The sequence below is a fragment of the Euprymna scolopes genome, chromosome 29 (assembly GCF_053919585.1).
Source record: "Euprymna scolopes isolate OS-2025 chromosome 29, ASM5391958v1, whole genome shotgun sequence".
Lineage (NCBI taxonomy): Eukaryota > Metazoa > Mollusca > Cephalopoda > Sepiida > Sepiolidae > Euprymna > Euprymna scolopes.
In genome coordinates, this window is record NC_136510.1 from 32,091,024 (window position 1) to 32,116,600 (window position 25,577).

Sequence of the window (25,577 nt, forward strand, 5' to 3'; positions counted from 1 at the left end):
CGAGTTTGACGGAAAGATTCAACAAGATACACCTGAAGAAGATCGGGGGTTACATCGGCTGAAACATTGTCTTAATCTAACACTCAGTAGTTCAAATAATTCAAATTATCAATCGTCATCTAAAAAATTCAGAAACACAAATTTAAACTTTATTACAAACAGACTTCTTTCTCCAAATTTACAACATAGCAAAGAAGAAGAAAAGGAAAAAAAAGAAACAAAACACTGAAGATGGAGTATACCTCTGAAATATATTTGTGATAAATTTCAAACAAGTAAAATATTTATTTTCCTAATATTACGTTGTGATTTGGCTTTCAAGCGCACTTGATGCGTATTTTATTTTATTCAAATTAAAACAACGTTTCTATATGAACTCTCATCCTTGACATTATCCTCGCATTGCCTACCCACAGTTCAAAAATTTCAAAATACAACCGCTAGAAACAACGTGCGACTCTTTACAAACAGACTTCTTTCTCTAAATTTACAACATAGCAAAGAAGAAGAAAAGGAAAAAAAAACAAAACAAAACAACACACTGAAGATGGAGTATACCTCTGAAATATATTTGTTATAAATTTCAAACAAGTAAAATATTTGTTTATTTTCCTAATATTACGTTGTGATTTGGCTTTCAAGCGCACTTTTATATATATTTATTTTATACAAATTTAACTTGTAAGAGGGGGGAAGAAATGACTCTTAGAAATGTGAGGTTAGGGTTAGGTTTATAATGGCACCACTAAAACGCAGTTTTACTCTATATATCTAAAAGTGAGAATACGTGTGTGTGTGTGAGAGAGAGAGAGAGAGAGAGGACACTTCTTAACCTATATACTCAACGAATTTTTTTATCTACAGACTACAGAAATTTTGTATACAGGGCATTCAAACATGCGGAAAACTTTTAAATTAGTTTCCATTAGGAAAAAAGGGCTGCTAAGGGGTAAAAATTGAAAAATGGGTACGTGGAGGGAGTCATTGGATTTTTATCTGTTTGCTGTTTCATGAATGCACATGAGTGAATCATTCATATGACAGATTCATTATGTTAAAAATAAGTAAGTTTGAAAACACTTTTTAAAGAACGTGTCAAGCTGGCCTAATGCTTATCGTACATGACTTACTGTCTTTAGGTTTGGGTTTCGATCTCAACTCGAATATGTCTCTTTTACTTACAAGAAGTGAACTGTTTAGAAAAAAAAACATAATACTCGCATGAACATGTCTCAATTACTGTATGAATTAAAATATAATATTTATGCATATTTTATGACTGGGCAACGCCAGGCGGTCTGCTAGTTTATGTACAAAAGAAAAAGCAGGCATCTATTAGAATAGCCTACAAAAGAAAAAGGGCGGGGAAAAATACTGTTAGAATATTACTTTTACGCATGTTTGTTGACATTTATTGAATGTGCTTCCATCAGTATTTTGTTTAAAAACTTAACCAGGAAGGTAGGAGATTAACCTAGCTTACCTTTGGTAACATTTGTTATACCATTTATTTTTTCACACTTTTTTTTTGTTTTGTTGGCTATTCTAATAAATGCCCCCAAAAGCTCAGTATTTCCGAAAACAACCCGTCTGTAGACCTCTGTTCCAGCTAACTACAACATGGTGGTTTTCAAGTCCAATGTAAACAAGTTCTTGCTGAACCGTCCCTTTTAAATAATCAAATTCTACCCAATTTCTAGCACTAACGATCATCACACCGCTGTCTCACTGACCCCCTTAATCTCCCGTATCCTTATCCTTAAATGGTTTCCAGGCCTTGATAAGTGATGACTGCCTCGTAAAAAAATAAAATAGGAAAATAACCATTTTTTCCTTTCTCCTTAGAACCCCCCCCCCAAAAAAAAAAACGTGTTTCTTCGTTATTTATGGCGAAATTCAAAAATCGGAATATTGAATTTCAATTAAAAGCAATGGTATCTACTCATTTGTCATGTCACAGTAATGAACATATCCAAAAATTACGGAAAAAGTTAAGGTAGAAAATTAATTATTAACGAAAATAATTTTCGAAGACAATTAGCGAAAATTGAGTTTTGCTAAAAAAAAAAAAAAAAAAAAAAAAAAAATCGGAGAGTCAGACTCGTAACAAGGAAGGTAATTATTTTCTGAAATATTAAACGAATTTAGCAAAACTGAATTTTTGCTAATTGTCTTAAAAAACTGTTATAATAATTAATTTGGTACTTGTGCAGTTTAATTAAGACATTAAAAACTGAAAATATTTAAAAAAAAAAGGTTACATTGTACGTACCCGTTATGGAATTAAATCCCCCCCCCAAAAAAAAAATTAACTAAATTTGATCAGGTATTTTTATTTTAATTTTATTTTTTATTTATTTATTTATTTTTTTACAGCGGAAAATGTAGCCATGTGTCGATTTTTAGACCACGAGGAAGGAAGAGAAGCTATTATTTAACATGGGGAGGGGATCTCGACGCCTTAGACTGAACCCCCAACCCCGTGGTGCTCCCTTTCCTCGTGATCAAAAAATTCAGACATGGCTACCTTTAGCTGTCATAAAAAATTATTTCTTCGCTGTAAAAAAAAAAAAAAAAAAAAAACTAAAAAAAAAAAAAAAAACTTGATCAAATTAAGTGAATTTTTTTTTTCGGAGAACTTTATTCCATAATGTGGATGTACAATATAACTTTCTTTTTTTTTTTTTTCTCAATATTTTCATTTTTTTATGTCTGGACTAAACTGCACAAGTACCATTAATTTTCTACCTTATCGTTTTTCGTAATTTATGGATATGTTCATTACTGCGACGTGACAATTAAATAGATGTCATTGGTTTCACTTGAAATTTAATATTTTGGATTCTGAATTTCGCAGAATTTCGAAGAAGCAATAAAAAAAAAATGTTTTGTAGAGATTGAGAGATAAGTCAGAAATGTTTGACATCAAGTAGGAGATGAATTTAATGTCGCATACGATTGTGACACAGTTTTTAACAAGTAAATTTGCTGATTCATTAACACTTTTATATTTCTTTTCACCCATCATCTGATCAGGGTTTTTTTTTTATCAGCTTTCATAAAGTTGCTTTGAAAATCATTTTTAATCTTGAGCCATGAAATCAAACTAATCGTAACACGTCGACAAAATTATAATATAAAACGACCCGTGACCAGTTGAATCAACCTTCGTACATTCGTTTTTATACATTTCGTGCTCGTAACAAATTACGAATATACATAGATATATAAAAAGTACATTTAGTGCTATTTTTTTTTTTTTTTTTTTGTAAATTTTTACTTATTTGCCATCTTAGCAATCACCTTTAAAATGACGACTTTTATAAATTTGCGGGTATGCTGAAAACGAATATCACATTTAAATTTGCCGCAAACAAGTAGTTTTCCGGATATTAAGCAATGTAATTCCTTACGTTAACACTGGTGGTCATTTTTGTATGAGCAAGTGCGCGCATATTTTTTTTCACGCAAATAAACAGACGAGACAACTTTTTCTTCCAACTTTAAAAAGAACAAACTCTTATGGTTTCATTTAAAGATTCGTTCGTTTGTTCAATACGAGAACTTGATTTTTCTTTTTAAATTCCATTTTCACCCCAAACAAGGCACAGTGCCACTTTGATGTAGGGGGCTACTATCAGGGACATCAGCTACAGGGTACTATGTGGGGAGTTGGGCAGCAAGATGTTTGTTCACATTACACTTGAAATTCTGCATGTCAGTACAGTTGAGAAAAAGTAGAAACTGGAAAGTAGTTCCAAAGTCTAGCAGTTCTGGGGAAGAAACTATTAAAGTAGAGGGCTTTCTTACATCTAGGGATCTCTACTGTGTAGGGGTGGGATTCTGCAGCTTGTCGGGGGGGTATTTACGTTGAGGGGAGGTACAAGGGATTGTAGTTCGTTGGAACATTCACCATTAAAATATTTGTAAAACAGGCAGAGGGATGCAACATTTCCTCGATGGGACAGAGGCCGAAGCTTAATTGACAGTTCAGCACCTATCAGGTTGGTGACTCTCTTTTGAACCCTGTCCAAGAACGAGAGACTAGTAGCAGATGCACCAGCCCAAATGTAACAACAATACTCCATATATGGGCATAAGTAACTTTCTAGCACGGTAGAGAGAGCCCACCTTCCTCGCAGCGTCCCTGGTAATGTTCTCAATGTATTTGTTCCAACTCATGTTCCCTATGAACGTTAAGCCGAGGAAGTTTGAACAGAGTACTTTCAGGTAATGTATCTTTAGCCATAGCTATTAATTGGTGGTTGAGAAGGTTTCTTGTAATTATTGAAGGAAATAGTCTTGGCAGCATTTAATGTGACTATCCATTTTTGTCCCCATTCCACTACAGATTGGAGGTCTTCTGCTAATGTTTCTGCCATTTTCTTAGATATGTGTTCATTTGTTTTCCCCTCATGCCTGTTATAGAGCCTAGTGTCATCAGCAAATATATCCATCTCAGAGACAATTTTATCAAAGAGGTCATTTATGAATATTAGGAATGATAAAGGTCCAAGGATAGACCCCTGAGGTACATCCGCATTTATATCATATTGTTTAGATGTACGACCATTGGGGACAACCTGGATTCTTCTCTTATTTAAGAAGGATTTAATTATTATTCATCCAGTGACATCGTATGATCTGATTTTCCTGAAGAATATTATGCCATACCCTGTCAAAAGCCATAGATATATCTAGGGCTTCTGCTCTACCCTTCTCTGCTTTGTCCAGTGTATGGTATATACGTGAGAGATTACAGTTAGGATATCTGCTGTAGAATGGGCTTTCCTAAATCCATATTGTTGATTAGTCAGAAGTTTAGCAGCTGTAAGGTGATGGACTAGACCTTGGTTAATTATGGACTCAAATATTTTGGCAAAAAGCGGGAGGCTATTGGGCCGATAATTCAATGGGTCAGTTCTTTCGCCAGAATTCTTGAAAATTGGTATGACAGAAGCAGTTTTTCAGCAGTCAGGAAAGCAAGATTCGTTAAGGCATTTGTTGTAAAGTTTGGAGAGAACTGGAGCAACCTCGGTAGAGCATTTTCTAATAGCACAGCCAGGATGAGATCGGGTTCACATGCTTTTGAAGTGTCTAGGTTTTTTATGATATCATGCACCTGAGAAGGGGTGATTTTCAGATCTAGTGTGGCATCTGTTCACAAAGGAAAGTCAGGGAGGGAAATGTTTGCTGGGTCCAAAGTGAAGTTTGAGGCAAACTGACTGGCAAGCATGTTAGCCTTCTTAGTTGCTATGAAAACAACCTCATGATTGCTGAATAGTGGGGGAATTGTTGATTGCCCATTATTTACTACACTGTTGTAGATTTTCCAGAAATCACAAGTTCCTAATTTCTGTGCTTCGATACGTTTTCTGGTGGTTTCGGTATATTCTCTCTTAGCTATCACTATTTCTTTCTTAAAATTACTTCTAGCTTCTATAAACTTTTGTCTGTTTGTACTAGACTTATGTTGGTTAAATCTGCGGTATGCATGCTGCCTTTTAACAATGGCAGCTGCACAAGTAGAAGTAAATCATTAGAGTGAGGTTTGCTATAGAATTTCTGCGTGGGAACGTGCTTCAATTGATGTTTTGAACCATTCAATCCAAGCCAATTACTGTGGTGGATATTAAAATGTCACCAAATACATGTACTTGCACGTTAGTATCAAGGGAGAGTGCTGTATCTATGCTGTCAGATACTTGGTTGATTAGAGTACAGTTCTGGGTTGAGGAAGTGCGGTAGAGAAAAGTACCTAATGCTATGTTGCAGGTTAAGTCTAAAGCACATAAAAGCCTGGTTGTTTTTAAAAAAATTTTTTTTTTATTACATTTTCACCCCAAACACGCATATTGCTATAAAATTTCCGCATGGGAACATGTGCTTCAATTGCCATTTTGAACCATTCAGTGGTCTCATTTGCGCACTGTTCAGCAAAAAGAGAAAAAATATTTCCTCATGGGGCATCTCTGATAAGATCTCTGATGGCTTCCCAGTCAGCCTTTTTATAATATCTGATTGTTTTGAGCACTGGCTCTTCAGTTTGGGGTCTAGAGTTTAGGGTGATTTCGTCTGATTCCAGTTTTGTTTTCTCTTTTTTCTAGGGGGTGGGTGTTTTGAATATAGACTCCAAGTCTGTGCATAGGTCTGTCTGAGTCCTTACAACCAAGTGGGAAATAACCAGACATATTAAAGTGGTTAGAAAGGATGGAGGAGTGTAGGTTAGTTTCTCTTAGCATTTAGATATCCGGAGTGTTTGCTAAGAGAAATGATTCAAGATCATCTAAATTAGTTCTAAGTCTGCGGATATTTGTGAATGCAAGCTTCAAGAGAGAAGACAAATTAGTTTTGTTTGAGTTTAAGCCTGGTTTAATCATAATTTTTGATTGAACTGTCATTTTATTTTATTTAGGAGTTTCAGTTTTAGGGTGAAAGGTACTGGACAAAGTAGTTGTGCAGAATATCAAATATGCAACACAAGTAGACCATCAGCCGACTCCTCATCTACAGAATTAGGGCCTCAAGAAAACCTACTGGAGATGCGTGCAGGGTCCCTTTTTCATGCGCGATATGGCACTACAACTATCCTGATATTATACAACTGATGATGGAGCAGCCGCTCTAAGCGCTACTAAAGAGTTAGGGTTCCTGTACTATCAGTCGGAAACAACAGCCAGAAACTGTCAATCCAGTATCCTCAACAGTCAGACAAAAATAAAACCAATCCAACTGCATTGGCATATATGGCACTCAAGCACCCACAAAGTGCCCAGTTTTAGGGGATGGAATGTTGCAGGAGCGAGGAACGACGTTCATTGCTCTAGTCAGGAAACAAGGTCGACCACTGGGTGTTTCTGTTGAGTCCCTATGATCACATCTCTGTACCTGGCTAATAGGCAAAAAAAAAAAAAAAAAGAAAAAAAAAAGAGTATGAAAGTTGGACGATAGAGTCTGTCTACTCCTTAAGCAGTTTAGGTTTGCAAACCGGTAATTTGTTTGAGTCATCAGCTCTAGGAAGGTCGTCGTCCAGGATTATAAGCAAATCAATGAAAACGATTGAAACATTACAACTTAAAAGGAAGTCTTTGCCGTTGCATGTTAAGTTATAAAGGGTAAGTTTTATGTTTTAATAGTTAAAAGTAAAGTCTTTTTTTTAATGGTTTCATTGTTATCAAGAATTCGTTACACACACACACACACACACAACAACAACAACAAAAATAACAAAAAAAAAAAAACAATGTCAAAATTGGAGCAAGATGCAAAAACTATAAAAAGAATATGAAACAATATGGAACAACATATGTTTTACTATTTTTTTTTTTACATAGACATCACCACTTATCAAGACCAAGAGGCCACTCCAGGATAAGGGTTAAAGAGTTTACAGTAGAAATTGGACAATATAGTATCCGTTAGTAATGGAAATTCAGTATTATGATTTCCAAAATTTCGTCCTAATAGTGTAGAAGCGCCAAAATAAAATAAACAAATTTTTTTTTTTTTAGCCACTTATCAAGGTCAGGAGGCCATTCGAGGATAAGGGTTAATGATTGTACTCAATGGGATAATATCATAGTAATCGTTAGTAGTGGAAATTTGATAAATTGGATTACTTAAGGGGGACAGCTCATCAAGAACTTGTTTACATTGGACTTGAAGATGACCATATTGTAGTCAGCTGGAAAGCAGGCAAACACGACAGAGTTCCACAAGCGTGCAGTTCTAAGAAAGAAGTCTTGTTCATGGAATCCACGTTTATGTTTGGACACAAATAAAGAGTGGAGGAAAGTTTTTGAAATAACTACACATTTCCATTTTTTAGTTTTTTTTCAATTTCATTCAGTTTACTGAGTAGAGTGCTGGTTTCGTATTTCATTTTACTGTCATTCAGTTTCCGTTTTTACATAACACCATCCATTTTCTTTCTAACGACGAAACAAGTCAAGATTACTATTTTTAAAAAAAATATTTTATTGCGATTTAAATAATAAAAAAAAAACAAGCCGCGCGTGCATGGTCTCCCTCTGGTGCTGCATGTGAGATGACGCCACAAAAAATAGTGAAGAAATGATGAATGTGAGAAGTGTGAAGGGCCAACGTTGCCTTCACATTTTCGCCAAGTTTCAGAAAAATCTAATGGATGGGGCAAAAATTATGGGGTAAAAAGTGTCATTTTTTGCAATTTTTGGGGCATTTGTGGTTCATTTTGAGCTCCTGGGAACGCTGAATATCAGTCAAAATGGACAAATGATGCAGTTTCACGCCGTAAGACATGTATATTTGAATCCAGCACCATGGAAAACTGCTATATAGGTATACATATCAAGTTCTTGAGTAATATGAAAAAAGAGCTCCAAAAAGACATGTCTTTTTAGCCCTAAAAGTCTCACAGGGATGTGAACCAGAATTTTGCCAGGGTCACCCATACTGAATTTATATTAAGAAAAATGGCCTCCACATTTTGGCCAAGTTTCAGGAAAATCTAATGCATGGATTAAACGCTATGGGTCAAGAAAGAAATATGAAAAAAGAGCCACAAAAAGAGGCGTTTTTAGCACCGAAAGTCCCTGGGGGCGCAAACCAGAATTTTGCCAGGGTCACCCATACTGGATTTATATTAAGAACAATGGGCTCCATATTTTGGCCAAGTTTAAAAAAAATCTAATCGATGGATCAAAAGTTGTGGGGCAAAATGTGTCATTTTTTACCTCTTTTACCTCTTTTGAGCCCCTGGGGGTGCAACGGGAATTTTTGTGAAAAAACAACATTTTTACTGTGCACATCTATTTAATGAAATACAATTTGTGGCAAAATTTCAGGCAATAGTCCGGGCGCACGGAAGCACGGACACCACTCAAAACATGGGTCCTTCTCTGATAAATCGGGGGACCAAAAATTAATTTGAACTGACATGCACAAAAGAAAGCCGGCATATTATTTAGATCATGCTATGACGTTAGACAAAAGGTCAATTATTGTTTTGAGAAACCAGTGCACAAAATGACCCAGTAGTCCCGTCGCCTTTTTTCCTGATAGGGGCGCCTCGGGCGATTAACAATAAACTAAACCCCTTCTCAAAGGGAAAAAGCAAAGCCTGGGAAAGTGGACCCCCTAGAACTGCACAGGGCCAAAGCCTTAACTCATCTCAACAATGGCATAGATTCTGTTGGCTTGGATGCTGAGGGAAAACCTTAACATTATCCCATCCCTTTCATTTTTCTCTCTCTCTTTTTTTTTTTTTTTTTTTTTTCACCTGATTTGGTAAAAAAAAAAATCAACTTGGAAGCAAAGCTGTCAGGATAGCTAAAAATAAAGTCTTTCTTCCGCGGACTCAACTAACCAAACCAAGGTAGAAAAAGGAGGGGTATTAGGATATAGGACCGAAAGTAATCACTCACTTATATTCTCATATTTCAACTTCCCTCGATAGACTTTTTTATGGCGAAATGGTAAGGGTTTTAAAGGTTTTCTTTAGTCCCGTTTTTTTCTTCTTCTTCTTTTTTTTTTTTTTTTAAACTCGCGCCCAGTACCCTGTTCTCTGCAACTAAATCATCTTTATCGAATTTAACGCATCTTCACACATCTTATCTGTTTTTATGACAGTTGCCCAGTTTTCTTTATTTCTTTGTTTTTATTCAATTCCATAAATATATATATATATATATATATATATATATATATATATATATATATATATATATATATATATATATATATATATATTTATTTCAAGTTGAAGGTATTCAGAAGATAAAACTCATGAATTAAAACGAGGTTATTAAGAGTGTTCAATAAAAAAGAGCAAAATATAATACTTTTATTTATATAAACAAATAGAAGATGTACCCGGTGTTGCCCGGTATTAACCCCAAAAAAAAAAACAAAAAAAAAAAACAGATATATGCATGCGAGCATTTTTTTTTTCTAAAAAGGTTACTTCTGGTAAGTAAAAAAAAACAAAAAAAAAAAAAAACACTCTAGCTGAGATCGAAACCAAAACCTAGAGACAGTGAATCCAGCACGATAACCATTAGACCAGCTTACCAGGATCTTTAAAAAGTATTTTCAAACCTCATTAAACAGTTGACAAAAAGATAAAAATCCGATGACCTCCCCAAGTATCACTTTTTTAAAAAAAAATTTACCCCTTAGCAGCCCCTTTTTCGGATGAAAACAGATTAAAATGTTTTCCACATGTCTGAATACTCTAAATATAAACTTTCAAATCTGTAGATCAAATATTCGCTGAGTATATAGGAGGGAAAGTGTCCTCATACACCATATTCACACTTATATATATATATATATATATATATATATACACACACACACTAGAAGGCAAACCTGACGTTGCCCGGGATTGAATAATGATCAATGAATGTTTCACACACCGATAAATTTATTGTCATCGAAATCGGTGAAATCGACCATTTTTCAATCAAATCGATTGTCTGCTCTAGTTAGGGACCCATCGTAGTGTACCGGCAGGAAGCTGCTTCACATGCTTCCTCACAATGACTTAGTCCGCAATGCGCAATACATTGTAGTTTACATTGCACTCTTGAGAACCTACTGTAGATTTTATTATTAATTATTATTATTATTATTATTATTATTATTATTATTACTTATTATTTTTTGTGATTGCTTGAATTAAAGTTTTAAATACATAAGTCAAGTCAGTATCTTGCTTCAGTTGTGCTTGTGCTCTAAACAGAAACATCTATTTCGAACTCGCCCCTGTCATATCAAAGAACCCACTGTTGATTTTATACGTCGAGTCTTTCTCAAATTCATCTGTGATAGTAGACTGTAGGTGTTAACTTTGGTCAAAATCGTCTGTTCCGTCTTTCATTGGCTGTTTCGATTATCGATACTTATCGAAGCCATTCCGATACAAAACCTATCTAAGAACACTGCCAGGCACAAAGTACTCCCGTGTGAAATTTCATGAAAATTGGCGCAGCCGTTTTCGAGTCTCTCTCTCTCTCACACAGACAAAGTTCCTTTTATATAATAGTAGAGATACTACAGCCTCGGTCTATCTTGAGAGACAATGGATATCTCCTGAAAGAATGGTTGTATGGGATGTGTATAGCAAAGCGAGCGACGGTTGCGCAATCCTAACCGCATAATAATGAGATAATTAAAAACTAGTTTATTATTATTATTATTATTATTATTATTATTATTATTATTAATCTATTTTTGTCTCAATTCAGAGAATCCTTTTTGCGTATGAATGTTTCGCGCATTAAAAAACGACCCTGTGTCTAACTTTGCACTCGTGGGGAGGAGGTACTGTTCAAAATGTGCCCACAAGTCAAAAAAGGGGAATTTTCTTTTGTTACAGAGTCGCTATAAACGTCATTGAACTTGAGCAAACAAATATCAAATGAAAACATTTTAAAAAGGGTTGGTTTTGTTTACCAGTTACAGCAAGGAGAAATCCTCCTAGACTGACGCATTTCTTTTTATTTCAATCCAGAGTGGCCTTTTTTTATGGAGTTGGATTTTTCCCACATTAAAATCCGACCTTGTGTCTAACTTTGCAACCATGGCAAACAAATAGAAGTAAGGAAGTTATTTCAAATCAAAGCAATAACCAAGTACTTCTTTATTATGCTTCCCTATCAAAATTAATCTCATATATATACACACACGATTCTTTATTTGTTTTACATAAGCATCAATATGTCGTTACACATTCATGAGCATGTTTCGGTCAGCCAGTTACAAGTAACTAGAGACCTCTTTAGGCGATATTGCTAATACAAAAGTTTACGGACTATAAACTTTTGTATAAGCAATATCGCCTGAAGCTCTCCAGTTGTAACTAGCTGACCGAAACATGCTCATGAAGGTGTAGCGACACATTACTGTTTATGTATATATTGTTCGTTAACATTCCAAAACAAGGTGTATATAATTCAGTCATGATATTTTATTCATAGTTTATGAAGTACGTCTTACACGTGTTTTGTTGAATAGCAGTAGTCGACCAAACAACTCATGATATATATACACAAAATGGCCGTGAGGGCCAAGGAAATAAAACCAATGAGAGAAGGCACCAGCCTTTCACTTGAAGGTTGCGAGAGTACTGGAACTTTGATCGGCCTTATTCCAGAGAAGACCATCAGTCGTTGCTAGAATGAAATCAATGGTGGCTGTTAGAATAATGCAAAAGTTATCGAAAAAGGCGGAGAGGGCAGGAAATCTTAGGAGACTTGTCGCCCAGTCTCCAGAGGAACACTCCTTGTTATCGTTAGTGAGCAATCACGGTTGTAGTCAAGATTGACCGCTCTTTTTGACTTCCAGTTTCTGTTATCCATTTGGCTGGATAATTAGACAGAGCCAAGCCGACAAGAAAGCCATTCTTTATATAGGGGAAAAGAGGAAGCTTTTATGTTATTCGAGAGGAAAATAATCATTAGTCAAAAAGAACCATATCTTGCTTATTGCCGTGCCCCGTTTGCTGAGCTGAAACCGGAAGCCCAAGGGAGCAGCCAATCTTAACTATCACAGATACTACACTTTTTGCACACTATTAATTCTTATTTCAATCATGTCAATTATTTCGTAATTTCTCCTTTATAACTTTTTTTTTTTTTGCTTATAAAAAAGGTAAATTTTTACTTGGTTTCCACCTTAACATTTTCCTTTAAAATGATAACCTTACAAATTTTCGGGTATGCTGAAAACGAATATTGCATTTAAAATTTCCGCAAATAAGTACTTTTCCGGATATTAAGCAATGTAATTCCTTATGTTAAAAGTGGTGGTCATTGTTGTACGCGCAACGGCAACGCGCGCATATTTTATCGCACACGTGAAATGCCGAAATGAAAATTCGACGAAAAAAAAAAAAAAAAATTGTCGCCATCTTTATAAACAAATCCAATAACTTACGTTTATATATTTTTTTTAATTTAAAAGGACAAGGAACTGTTTTTGCGGGGTAAATACAAAAACAAGCAAAAAAAAACAAAAAAAAAAACAAAAACAACAACAAAAAAAACATTTGTCATTTGTTTTGTATGGTTGAAAACTAATGTTTAGTCTGTCCTCGGTCGGGGGAAGAGAGATCTTTCTTTGACTGGGGCAACTTTTAATTCTGTTTCTGGCCCGTAGTTTCCGAGTAAAAAACAGATCTTACTTTGTATCTTATTTTGCCCTCATGGGGAGAGGGGATTGATAAATATGAGCTGAAAAACGATTTTTAACCAGGGAAAAAAAAAAAAAAAAAAAAAGGGAGGAAAACAAATACTAAATACATTACTTACCAGATAATTTTTTTAGAAGTTTCATTGGTACAGTGGTCAATAGTATTATCTCCGGGTGGCGTACTAACAACTGAGTTTTGTTGGGTGGCACGTTTTTGACAGCAGATGCGCGACAAAGAATACCAGATTCCCTGTGCAGAGCTCGTATCCATCCGAACAAGTTAAAGACTCCCGCCAAAGTGGCTTTCAGAGGAAGAAAAAAAAAAATCTTACTATTTTTTTTTTTTTTTTTAGTTTTCTAAAATGTTCCTTTGAGTGATTATTCGATGAAATTAAAAAAAAACAAAAAACAAAACCTTTACTATGTTTCCGATTTATTTCTTCTTTTTAGATAGGGATTCGTATTATTGGGGTTATTTCAGACTACCACGGAAGAAGGACGGGTGTTACATCGGCCGAAACGTTGTGAACATAACGACCAAAATTAGAACAGTAGTCTGAATAACCAAACTAAATACATACACCAACTTGTAACCATGTTTAAAATCCATTCATTGTTGTAGGTTTTCGAATAAAAACGCTGAAAAATAGTTTAAATAAACTTGAATTCTATTTCTGAGCGCCGTATTCGAAATGAACGATAGTGATCTATCTAAATAAGTTATAATTATCTTTTCTTTTCTTTTTCCCTTCCTTTCTTTATAAATCAAGTTCCAAGTTTTTTTTTTTTTTGTTTTTTTTTAACAGCCTGGTGGGGGTCACGGTAAGTAAATAAAGAAACGAAACAAGCATACACACCCAGGCAAGAAGAAAGAAAGAGAGTCGCGCGTGCGCGCGTATGGGTGAAAAAGGACGTATCTATGGAAGTGGCGTAGTGCAATGGTTACAGACACGGGCTGTCTGTGCGCACCGCACCGCACCGGCACCGCCGCACCGGGTTCGAGTTTCATCTACATCAACTAAAGGGACGAATCCGTATATCCACCCTCTAAATAGATTACATAGCAGGTCAGACTAGACTCACAAGCCTTGATTGTGCAACTATTATTGCTCTTCGGACCCTGGAATTGTTTCCACGGCACTCGCCAAAGACTTCCCCGTAATCTATAAATAGAATTTATGTCATGTTGTTCTTGTGCGCATACCCCCTTCTCTCTTTCTCTTTAATTTATTTGGTATTTTTTACGACCTGTCCCATGTTAAGAACGGCGTTCGGAATAAACACCACCAACCTCGCCATGTTAAGAATGGCTTTCGAGGTGGGTGGGTGTTTATTCCGAAAGCCGTTCTTAACATGGGTAGGTTGGGGTGTTTATAATACGCTGGGGGCAGGTTATAAAAATTGACCAATTTATTATTTTATTTATTTATTTATCTTGCTTATTGCCACCCAGACTTATCGTCAGTTGTCGGATGAAGGGAAGGGCGAGTACTTTTTTTTTTTTTTTTTCAGTATTTATTCAGTTTACGGTTGTGCGGAAATAATGTTATTATTAAGAAGCATGAGAAAAGGGGGTCTTTTCTGTACTTTCACCTAACAAATTAATAAATAAAAGCTACTGTAAAATATAACTTGAAAATCCTATAAAAGAAAAAAAAAAAAAAAAAAAAAAAAAATAGGCAGACCTGAACGAGCTTCCCGCCCCGCCGGAAAATTATTTTCATCGAGAACAGACTTAACTTTCATTTTATTAAATTTTTTTTTAAAAAGTTTATTTAATGACTTTTAACGTGGAAGATCACTTTTAAATTATAACGTTCTATTCAATTTTTCTTTTACACCACAAAAATAGTTTAATAAGGAGTTGCTGATGATCGAAAAGTGGGGTATCAATTTAATAGAACATCATAATGTAAAAATGATCCCCGACGTTAAAAGTCATAAAATAAACTTTAAAAAAATTTCCTGCTAATATGAAAGTTAAGTCTATTATTGACGATAATTGGCAGAAAAAAAAAAAAATTAAATAATATGTGAAAAGAAATTAATTTTACAGCAGGGGGAAAGCTCGTTCAGGCCCGAAATAAAATAAAATATAGCACGGTCGCAGAAGTGCGAACATTTTTTTTTTCATACTAAAGTTTGATCAAGAACATTAACTATAGGTTGATCGTAACCATTAAATTTTAAGAGATCGTTAAATAATAAATAATTCCGGCGAATTCTTGTTGCTACAATAGAGAAGCGGTGAAAACTACGCAACCCTTGCTTAACTATAAAATTTCTATGCAGGGGCCCTTATAGGGGGTAGTTAGTTATCTCCTATTGCAAGAACTGTGACACAAGAGTCGGAAAAGGGGATTGAAAAGTCAGCCCACCCTCACCCCGAGGAGCGGCACTCTGACCTGCAAAACGTGCTTGGGCAGCCCCGTCGGTATTCCCCTGTAAGGACGCATTAAGTGATTATCACAAAAACTTACCCTGATTTCAAAGAGAGAAGGCAAAGCCTGGGAGGGTGGACACCCTAGAACCAGCTTTACACCGCAACCAACAGGGACCAGGTCGTTACAGTAATCGTGTAATCGCAGTATATTTTTGTGTGTGTATCTGTGTGTGTACATTTCCCTACGCAATAACTCTGTCAATTTTTAGTCTACAGACTCGAAATTTGATATACAGGGTACTGAGATTTGGGAAAATCGATGTGATCGGTTTTCGACGAGAAATTTGGCGATTAAGGCGTCAAAGTTCAACGGTTTGATCTTTGAGAACTCTACCAAACTCCTCCGACAATTTTCGGTCTAAACACTTGAAATTTTAGATATAGGTTCATTGAACATGGATCTAACTTAATAACTTAATTTGAGCCCAAACAATAAATTTTAAGGGGTCATAGTAGGGGTCAAAGTTAAAAAACAATTGATCCCTTTTTTTTTTTTTTTTTTTGCTCAACATACATCTCCAAATACCCGGGCAACGCCGGACACTCATGCTAGTTTTAAATAATCTGACTTGTGACTCGCGTGTGTGAGCGTAGATTGTGTCGGCACACACTCCTTAAATACAAAACCTTTTCTTTCTTTCGTTGAAGTTTTCTTTTTTCTCGGCGTCTTATTTCTTGGGTGGAATAAGCGTGCCCGTGCTACGTAAGTAAATATGACTGACACAGGGTTGCCAGGTTGGCATTTTTAGGGCTTTTAAATTTGGCCTTTTTTCCTGCAAAATTTGGCTTCAAACATTTATAATAGTCTGGCAACCCTGGGCTGACATGCCGGCCTTCTCTCTGTTCAACATTAACAATAAACTGTAAATAATCACAAGCATTATATACCGATACCCGCACGCGCGCGTCATAGCTGTGCGATTGATATCCGCGTAGTTCATCTATTTTTACTAAGGTGTCACCACTTATTAAGGCCAAAAAGCCACTCGAGGATAAGGGTTAAACGACTTTCAGGTGAGACAACGCCGTAACGATTTGGTACGGATATTGGTGCTACAAAGTTTGACATGCGTAAGCAACTTAACCCTTGAAGGCTTCTTGCACTAACCGACCTGCACAGCAAAATCAAAATCTTCAACATGCCGGTGTAACCCGGGATAAATTACATATCATCTACGCCGTGAGAAATTCAGTCAAGCAGGGTACAGTCTTGGGTTGAATGAGAACGGCAGAGGAAATATAAGTAACTCGCTCTGTGTTGCAAGATTTGTCTAAAGCTCATGCGAATCTGATCATCTGATTAAAATGATATTTTAGTTTAAAAAAAAATCGATTAAAAACGGTAATTTATAGCAAATAGTGACATGTATAGATCTAGTGACGCTTCAGAGGTGCCCAGGTTGGTTGGTTGGTTTATTGCTTTACGGCATATCAACCCTTTTCGGGTTATTTAATGCCGAATCCAGTGATTCTGAAGAAACATTTTTTAATAAAATATATTTCTTTTCTTCAAGTCGGTTTCTATTTAACCCATAGTTGGGACCCTAACAGGTACTACCAATCCGGGTCAGAGTGGACCTGGGAGCAATGGCAATTAAAGGGTGGCTCCACACGCCCAAAAGCCCGCAAGCTGCGGCCTCACCATCAGATATAGTTTAAGGTCATATCCAGGACCATAGAGATCTAGTATGTCTCCTTAATGAAGAGTTGTTGCACAATACACATTTTGATCAGCTCGATTATATATTGACATTAGCTTCCTCAATTCTTTCGAGAATCACGTACTCTCATGAAGGTTGTTGATATATCCCGGAGAGAGATATGTTTGTTTGAAATAGCTGAGTGGTTTTGGCTACAATAATCGAGTAATACAATCTCGTAAGTCTCCTTAACAAACAATTTTTTTGTAGTCGTAGCCGGTAATACGCTTAAGTTTTAATCTTTCGGCGTATCTTTTGCCATCTCCCTCAGGCTGCTATTCCCATCCATATTTATGGCTTATACTAACCAACTCGAATGTATTCATATTTGATGTAATGAATGAGTACATCCGGGTTCCTCCTCACAGTAATATGATTGGTTGGTAAAGCCATAAATACCGTCTGGTAGACAAACTGAAACCCTTACCTATAAGGATATTACCTCCTCTGACGATGACCACTTGTTCAGTAAGGCGACTTACGAGATTATTACTCGAATAAAATAGCCAAGACCACTCAGTTAATTCAAACGAATATAACTTTTTTTTTTTTTTTTTTGCGGGACATATCACCTAGGTTAACGCTTTGTGTCCCTGCTGCTCCTTGTATGAAACTGACAAGTACACTCGTATCCGAGAGAAAGAGAGAGAGAGAGAGAGAGAGAGGGGGTTAGAAAGAGAGAGAGGGGGAAGAGAGAGAGAGAGAGAGAGAGAGAGGGAGGGAGGGGGGGGGTTAAATCAGTGTTTACTTTTAGCAAACATGGTGCTACTCAAAAGTGTTGAAGTAATCGGAGATGGAGATCAGCGACGATCAGCGTTATCTAACTTTTCAGTATTTTCACACCTCTTTCGGTAATGCGAATTAATTTTTAGCAACAAATATTATCAGCACACAAATACTTGTAGCGGAGTCGTGACACGACTGAAATAGACGAAGCACAGTTGACTAGTGTAGCATGACCCCCGCACCCAAGTAAAAATTAAAAAACAAAACAAAATGAAAGTGATGAAATGTGACTACAAAGAACTTGTTGGTGTTACCTTAAAGCCACGTGCCCCTTTTTTTTTTTTTTCTTTTTTTTTTTTTTTTGCTGTTGATATCCAGTTGATGCAAAAGTTTTGCTGATTTTAAATTTCATCCTGTGAAAAAAAAATGTCTTTTTGAAAATCTTTATTCATAACAATAACGACCGTTGCTTTCTATAACTTGATTCCGTCTGTCAACGAGTTTATAAACGCCTTGTAAAATTATGTAGGTTTTTTATGTTCAATATCAAGAACGAGCATTATCATGGTGGAAGATGACCCCCTTTCTGTTGACTAAACAAGGTCGTTTTGGAGTCAACACGAGTGAAAATATTGCATAAAAATATGAATGATGCTTCAATAATCTGAAATAAAAAGTTATAAATTAAATCATGGTGATATTTTTAAAGTAATAACTAGGGCTAGGACAACAGCATATTCTTTTCATTGTTTTGACTCTCGAGTATATATCCGACACAGTTGGACACAATCAACCTAGAACCACACATCACTCTGCATAAAAGCATGTAAGATATTAGTGGTTATATACCTGGGAATCAAAACAAGGAAAAGAATATGCTGTTGTCATAGTAATAACGATATGTAGGAAATAAATTACAATGTTTTAAAATGTCGCGTCTATAAACTGGCGAAACTTTTGCATCGACCTGATAGTAAATCTTGATGGCACCTGATTGGTTGACGGAAAGGCAGGTGCGTAAAGGGGCACAAAATTGTTTCTATTTCTGTCACATTCAATGAAGTTGCCGAAGAGTTAACTTACTGTTTTATGACAAAGAACGCCGAGTTCTAAAAAGGGCGTGACATACCTATTCGGAAACTAATAAAAGTATGAAATTTAAAATAAGTACAACCGTCTTAATGTTACATGATGCATAAAGAAAACCGTTGTTTGAATAAAAAAAAGTTTAAGAGGTCAGAGGTGACCTCAGAACAGAAGTTGATGAAACCATGTGACTTCCGGATAGAGATTTTTCTGTTTTTTTCTTTTTTTTAATTTCTTTTTTTATATATGTTTCTACAGAATTTGAAACGAAGAAAACTAAATTTTGCTTAAGTAAACCTAAAACTTAGTTTCGGAAGGTTAAGGTTGGGGTTAGAGTTAAAAAAGAAAAAAAAAAGAAAAGAAAATAGTTTGGTTCAAATTCTGTAGAAGTACCCGTTTTTTTTTTTTTTGGCGACATTTAAAGCAGAAAAGATGCGTACAGTATAAGAGTCATAAATCAAATAAAAAATTATTTTCTCTCACGAATCAATGTCCCTGCTAAGTGATTTGGCCACACACTGACCAATCAGCTTGCAGAGCGTATTGATTCCATTTGATCCATAAAGGATTTCTTCAGTCCTTTTGGGAATCTAGCTCGGTCAGCAGAGAGAACCTTGAAAACAACGAGGAAAGACAGCTCTCTCTCTCTCTCTCTCTCTCTCTCTCTCTCTCTCTCTCTCTCTCTCTCTCTCTCCTTTCCCTATCCACTGGATGTTCAAACATTATCTTCACCTGAAGATAACTGCTGACTGACCCCTAACAAGCTAAAGAAATTTCCTTTCTTCATTTGGACACTGTCCTACGATCTTCCACTGTTTAATGAACCATTTTATAAATCAACATTAACAGCAAATGATCCAGAACTTGCGTTCTCAACAGGTGTATAATCTTTACTTATATATAAACTAGCAAAGATACCTGTGCTTCCGCGGGACTTTTCTGTACACTTGGTTGCCCACAAATTAAATGGATGTCGTAAGAGCTGCACCAAATGTGACATTAACCTTTGACCTTCACCTTTAAAATGGTGTGCAACATCACTTAGCCAAAGACCATCATTATGCCAGGTTTGGTCATAATCGGTCCAATGGTGAGAGTTATGTCCATCGTAAAATTAAACCCTCATGTTTTCCCCTCTGTTAACCGCAAGAACGTGCATTGAATGATTTCAACAGATATACCATTTTAATTTAAGATATTGCACTTCATAATTTACTTGGCGTTTGCAATAACCATTCATAAGGCTCAGGGACAAATTGTACGTTCGTGTGACTTACATCGACACCCTGATTGCTTCTCACATGGACAAGTATATGTTGTGTGTTCTAGAGTCGACAAATCAGACAATCTCTACATCTGTACAAAAAAGAACACCTCGAAATATTGTTTATCCACAAGTATTGAGAACATAAACGTAAGAAACAGACATTTTTTTGTTTTTTGTGTTTTGTTTGTTTTCTATTTTAAAAAATTGAGCCACAGCAATGCGTGGCTAGATACAGCTAGTATATATATATATATATATATATATATATATATATATATATATATATATATATATATATATATATATATATATATATTGTTTTGAAAATATAATTATCCACTGACACATGTTTTGTTGTCTACGACTCATCAGAGTGGCTGAATCTAGAGAGATGAGTCGTAGACGACGAAACATGTATCAGTGGATAATTATATTTAAAAAAAAAACGATATATGTGCCGCTTCCCATGTGGGGGTACCAAATTGGTTAAAGGGAAAATTATTCCCAACTCGCATTTAGGTAAAAATACACTTTCATAAATAATTGAATTCATTCATTCAAAACGTATCGTAAAAACAAAAACAAATAACATCTATGTGTGTGAGTGTGTGTGTGTGTGTGTGTGTGTGTGCGTGCGTGTGTGCGTAAGCATTGTTGATTTATCAGTGTGTGTATGTGTACTTATATATAAGTACACTCACATACACACGCACACACATACACAGACTGATAAATTCAACAAAGCAGATGATAACCTTGGGGTCAGGCATGGTTTTTAAGGCGTAGTGCATTCGGGGGAGGCTGACTATCATGACTGACCTTGTGTCACATTAGAAAGTACATTACGATATAAACAGATGTTGATTCTCTCTGACGCTCAAGAAATACCAAGTTCCATTTGCCCGGAACCGCAGACAGATTTGGGCTTTTCTTAATTTATTTCTTTCGCTTCGTTTGTTGTTATACAATGTTTCACTTGCACAATTACAGACTGGCTTTAAATCCTTCACAAGTTACTGCTCCCAAAATGTTAGATAATCTACATAAAAATTAAAAGTATATTGATGTGTAAAACTTTCTGGGGAAGACCAAGAGAATTGGTTAGATCATTCTACCACTCCAGAAGGTATTTTACTCTTGACACAATCTTTTGAATTGAAAGCTATTTTTGGTTTCAGAAAAAAAAAATATTGTTCTAAACAAAATGTCATTTGTTAATCAAAAGCTTCCAATCGTAAAAGACAAGACAAAGATGAAGAATAGGTTTTCTATTGGGTAGTCGATCTGTACAAGTGTTGGACTGTAAAAGTCTACAGATGGAAAGCAAATTCCTTCTCGTGTTGGACACAAAAATATTATGTGCACGAATGCTAAAAGGTTCTATATTTTTATGCAGCAATTCTGGTTTCTGATTGGTTCTTAGCAGAACATTGCTTCATTTGATTGGTCAGTTCCTATCGCCAGTGTTTATAAGTAGAACCTTCCAACTGACATTTACCCGGGATGAGATAATGGTGTTAACAATGGTGTTAACCACATCTCACATCAAAGCCATCCACCCCTGTTGGTCAGCTGCAGAGTTGACAGCATGATCCAACCAGTCACGGTTCCAGTGAGGGACACTAAAAACACAGTCACAAGCCAAGTCTTAAGTTGGCCACTTTGGCGTGTCTTCCAACCAGTAGGTACAATCCATAGCCTTGAGCCCCCAAGGGACATAGGCCATCTACAACTTTGCAGATGCTTTTGTAGCGACTGAGTTTTTTATTTTTATAGGGTGAGGGTTCTGTCCCCCACGCCCAACCTTCCCAGAAGGTACATACAGCGTCTAGCTTTCCCAAATGGTCACTCATCTGGTAGGGCCAGGCTCAACGTTGCTTAATTTTGGTGATCTGGCGAGAACCGGTGTGTCAACGTGATTGTGCCATACTCAGTGGGTGCAATGAGCACCACCAATTCATGGATGAACTCATCCCCCAGCCAGCACAGCACATGACCAAACCACCGGAGTCTCTTTTCAGGTCAAGAATGTTACATCTAGTGCATATAGTCAAGTTAGGGATCCGGTCGAAGAGGCGAATGCACAGGATACGGCGGAGGCAGTAGTGATTATGAAGATCCTCTCTGTGCAGTGGCCAGGTTTCACATCCATAGAGAAGAATTATTCTGACCATGGCCTCGTAAATCCGGAGCTTCATGGTAGATCTTATCTCTTGGTGAGACCACAGTCGTTTTTGAAGACGTACGAAGGCTGCTCTAGCCAGGTTGATATGGGTGATGATTTCATCTTTCGCCAGTGTCTATGAGTAGAACCTTCCAACTTTCTGTAACCTTAACCCCATTGTATCAAAATTATTTTATCACTACCTTCTACCTGCATATAGGCGTAGGATGTTTGCTGTTGCGAGCAGAACTGATTTCTAGAGTATGGTAATTCTGTGCTTGATTTCCAAGATATTCAACTGTTTCTGAATATCATATGGAATTGAGCCAAGCACATCTATGATGATAAGCGCAATCGAAGTTTTCTTATTCCACAACCTAGCAATCTCTTCCCTTTGTTTCTGCATTAGGCTTGAGCTGGAGTACTGTTGCCATATCCGAAGAGTTGTTGCACAGAGCACACTGTCCTGCCTTGGTAGGATGCAGAACCGGTTTTGTAATCTAGTGGGTGATGTCCTCTTTTCCTCCATAATACCTATTTTTCACAGATGCTGCTAGTCTTTTTCTACTCTACCGTTATTTTCATTGCAGGTGTTCAACTGAACTTTAATCTATGCCTCTCCTCTGAGAACTCGTCTAACTGCAACAACTGCCAATAATTTTCTTTTCTCTCTTTCTATACCTGAAAGAAACGAAATTTTCATGAGCAAAATTTCTTCCCTAGAACTAACTGTCTGTGGAACAAAATACCTCGTAACTGCTTCCCAACTGGCTGCAACATTATCGTTTTCAAGTCCAATGTGAACAAATTTCTGTTAAACCATCCCAAATAAGCAGATTCTGCCAAACTTTCACAATCATTACAAATCATCACATTGTTGTCTCACCAATCATCTAACACTCATTAATCTTCATCCTTGAGTGGTCTTTAGGCCTTGATAAGTGGTGACCATTAATAAAAAAAATTAAAATGACAATGAAAGGAGTTTCGAATCACTACCCAAGGGAGATAGGAAACAGAATCTCTAATGAAAGTGGTTCCGAATGTCTAAGTGTCCTCTCCTCTTTAAGACTTCAAATATATCATATTTTGATGATGTAAATCTAATATATAAAAGGATATATGTCTGTCTGTCTGTCTCAATATTTTCAAACTCTATCTTCTCCGAAACTAAAAGTCGCAGAGCGGCGCTAGGGACCTCAAATGATTACATTTTTTATGGACGGTTCTTTTATGGGTCTTTAGCCAGTTAAAATAGTTTTTAAGGGGTAAAAATTGAAAAAATCGTAGTACATTTTGTACATTCATCTTAGTTTATTTTTAACTAGCAGGAGGGGGGGGCGGCTTTGCCCGGTTGTAGAATACGCTTAAATATGATATTTTAATTAGTTCAGATTTTGTATATATTATTATAGAGTCGTGATTTTAAAAGTAAAAAAAAAAAGACAGTATTTTTGTGCCATCAGCTAGAATCGAAACCGAAAGCATTCAAAGCTGGTGACGTTACCACTGTACCAACGTGACACGCATATTAATTGATTTCGGTTGTTGTGAAAATGGGACTCAACATAACACTAATTCGAAAAATCCAAATAATACGTATAACTAGTCCTCATCTCAAAAGTTCAGAAACGTAAGGAGGAAAGAATTGATGTTTTCTGAGTTGGGATCTATCCACCTGATCATTACAAGATTATGCTTTAAACAAATAAAAATCGGATACAAGCGACCGGGGCTGATGTTAATTGTGAATTAAAAAGAATACTAGAGGAACTGATTTTTACTGGAATCTAGGTTGTAAATATAAGTGGTATGTACTTGTTATTGGCCAGTTTTTTTTTTTTATCTTGGGGTAGTTATTTTTTTACCCCTTTACACCAAGTGGCTTCATGCCTAGTCTGGAGCAATTTCCATTAAAAAAAAAAGAAAGAAAATAAAATCCTGTGATAGTTTTGTTCATCAATTCAACCGACAATCTCATTAACTGTTACCCTCGAGTGATTTTTGGCCTTAGTAAGTCGTGACTTATTAGTAGGGCTATAACAAGAGATTTTTCTTATTGTTTTGACTCTCGAGTATATATCCGACACAGTTAGACACAGCCAATCAACCGAGAACCACATTACTCTGTATAAAAACCTATAGGATATTAACTGATATATACTCGAGAGTATGAAAAGAATATTCTCTTGTCATAGTCCTACTTCTTAGTATGAAAAAAAAATGTCTAAGAATACATTATTAAAATACGGGTTTGCTTAGTGCGAATATTGTTCGTCTGTCTTCGTATTGTTTGTGATACGCTGATAAGCATGAAAATGGTGTCTGTGTTACTGATCTTGTCACGCACTATGAATGATCCAGCAAAATCGTATAAAAGAACAAAAAGTCACTGAAGGCATGATATGCGTGACTATTATGGAAGAAAAATGTCTCGGGTGTTAGAAAGTTGAAAAATTATTGATAGCGTCTAAAAATTTTTATTTTATTCGTATTATTTGGATTATTCGGACTACTGTTCTCATCTTCAGCGTTATTTTTCATAACGTTTCGACCAATGCAACCACCAACCCCCTTCAGGTGTACCTTATTGAACCCGAGAATCTTTCAGTCAAACTCACTGAAAAAACCGATGGCGTAACTCATAAAGTATTTGGTAAACTCAGTTGTAAAGTTACACTCTTCTGGAGGTTGAAGGTTCAATTCTCACCGCGGGCGATACTAAAAAAATGCACTTGCAAATTATTTAGGACTTTTACTTAGGCATGGCGGACTAAACTAGAGCATTGTGCCACTGTGGATTAGATAAAGGGTACTGTTCAGAATTTCATTCCCGTGTTCAACAAGAAACGCCTAAAGAAGGTCAGAGGTTACATCGATTGAAACATTGTGAAAATAACGCCCAAGATGAGAGCAGTAATCCCCATAATACAAATAGTACGAATGATAAAAATAATACGATTTATTAATCTTTAACTCAAAAATTCAGAAATTGAATGTATATTTTATGTTTGTATT

At 36.1% G+C, this 25,577-nt stretch overlaps 1 protein-coding gene and 1 long non-coding RNA gene across 3 annotated transcripts in view; one reads left to right on the forward strand and one right to left on the reverse strand.

The window, feature by feature from the left end:
* The window catches only part of LOC145252572 (IQ motif and SEC7 domain-containing protein 1-like), a 737,205-nt gene extending 723,623 nt beyond the window's left edge, over positions 1 to 13,582 (reverse strand). For both annotated transcript variants that reach the window (XM_080112202.1, XM_080112199.1), the window contains exon 1: positions 13,293 to 13,582. In XM_080112202.1, coding sequence (XP_079968328.1) covers positions 13,293 to 13,444 — 152 coding nt within the window. In that variant the 5' untranslated portion in view covers positions 13,445 to 13,582. The remainder of the gene's footprint in view (positions 1 to 13,292) is intronic.
* LOC145252573 (uncharacterized) overlaps positions 1 to 25,577 on the forward strand; it is a 60,864-nt gene that overhangs the window by 18,843 nt on the left and 16,444 nt on the right. The gene's annotated exons all lie outside the window — the stretch shown is intronic.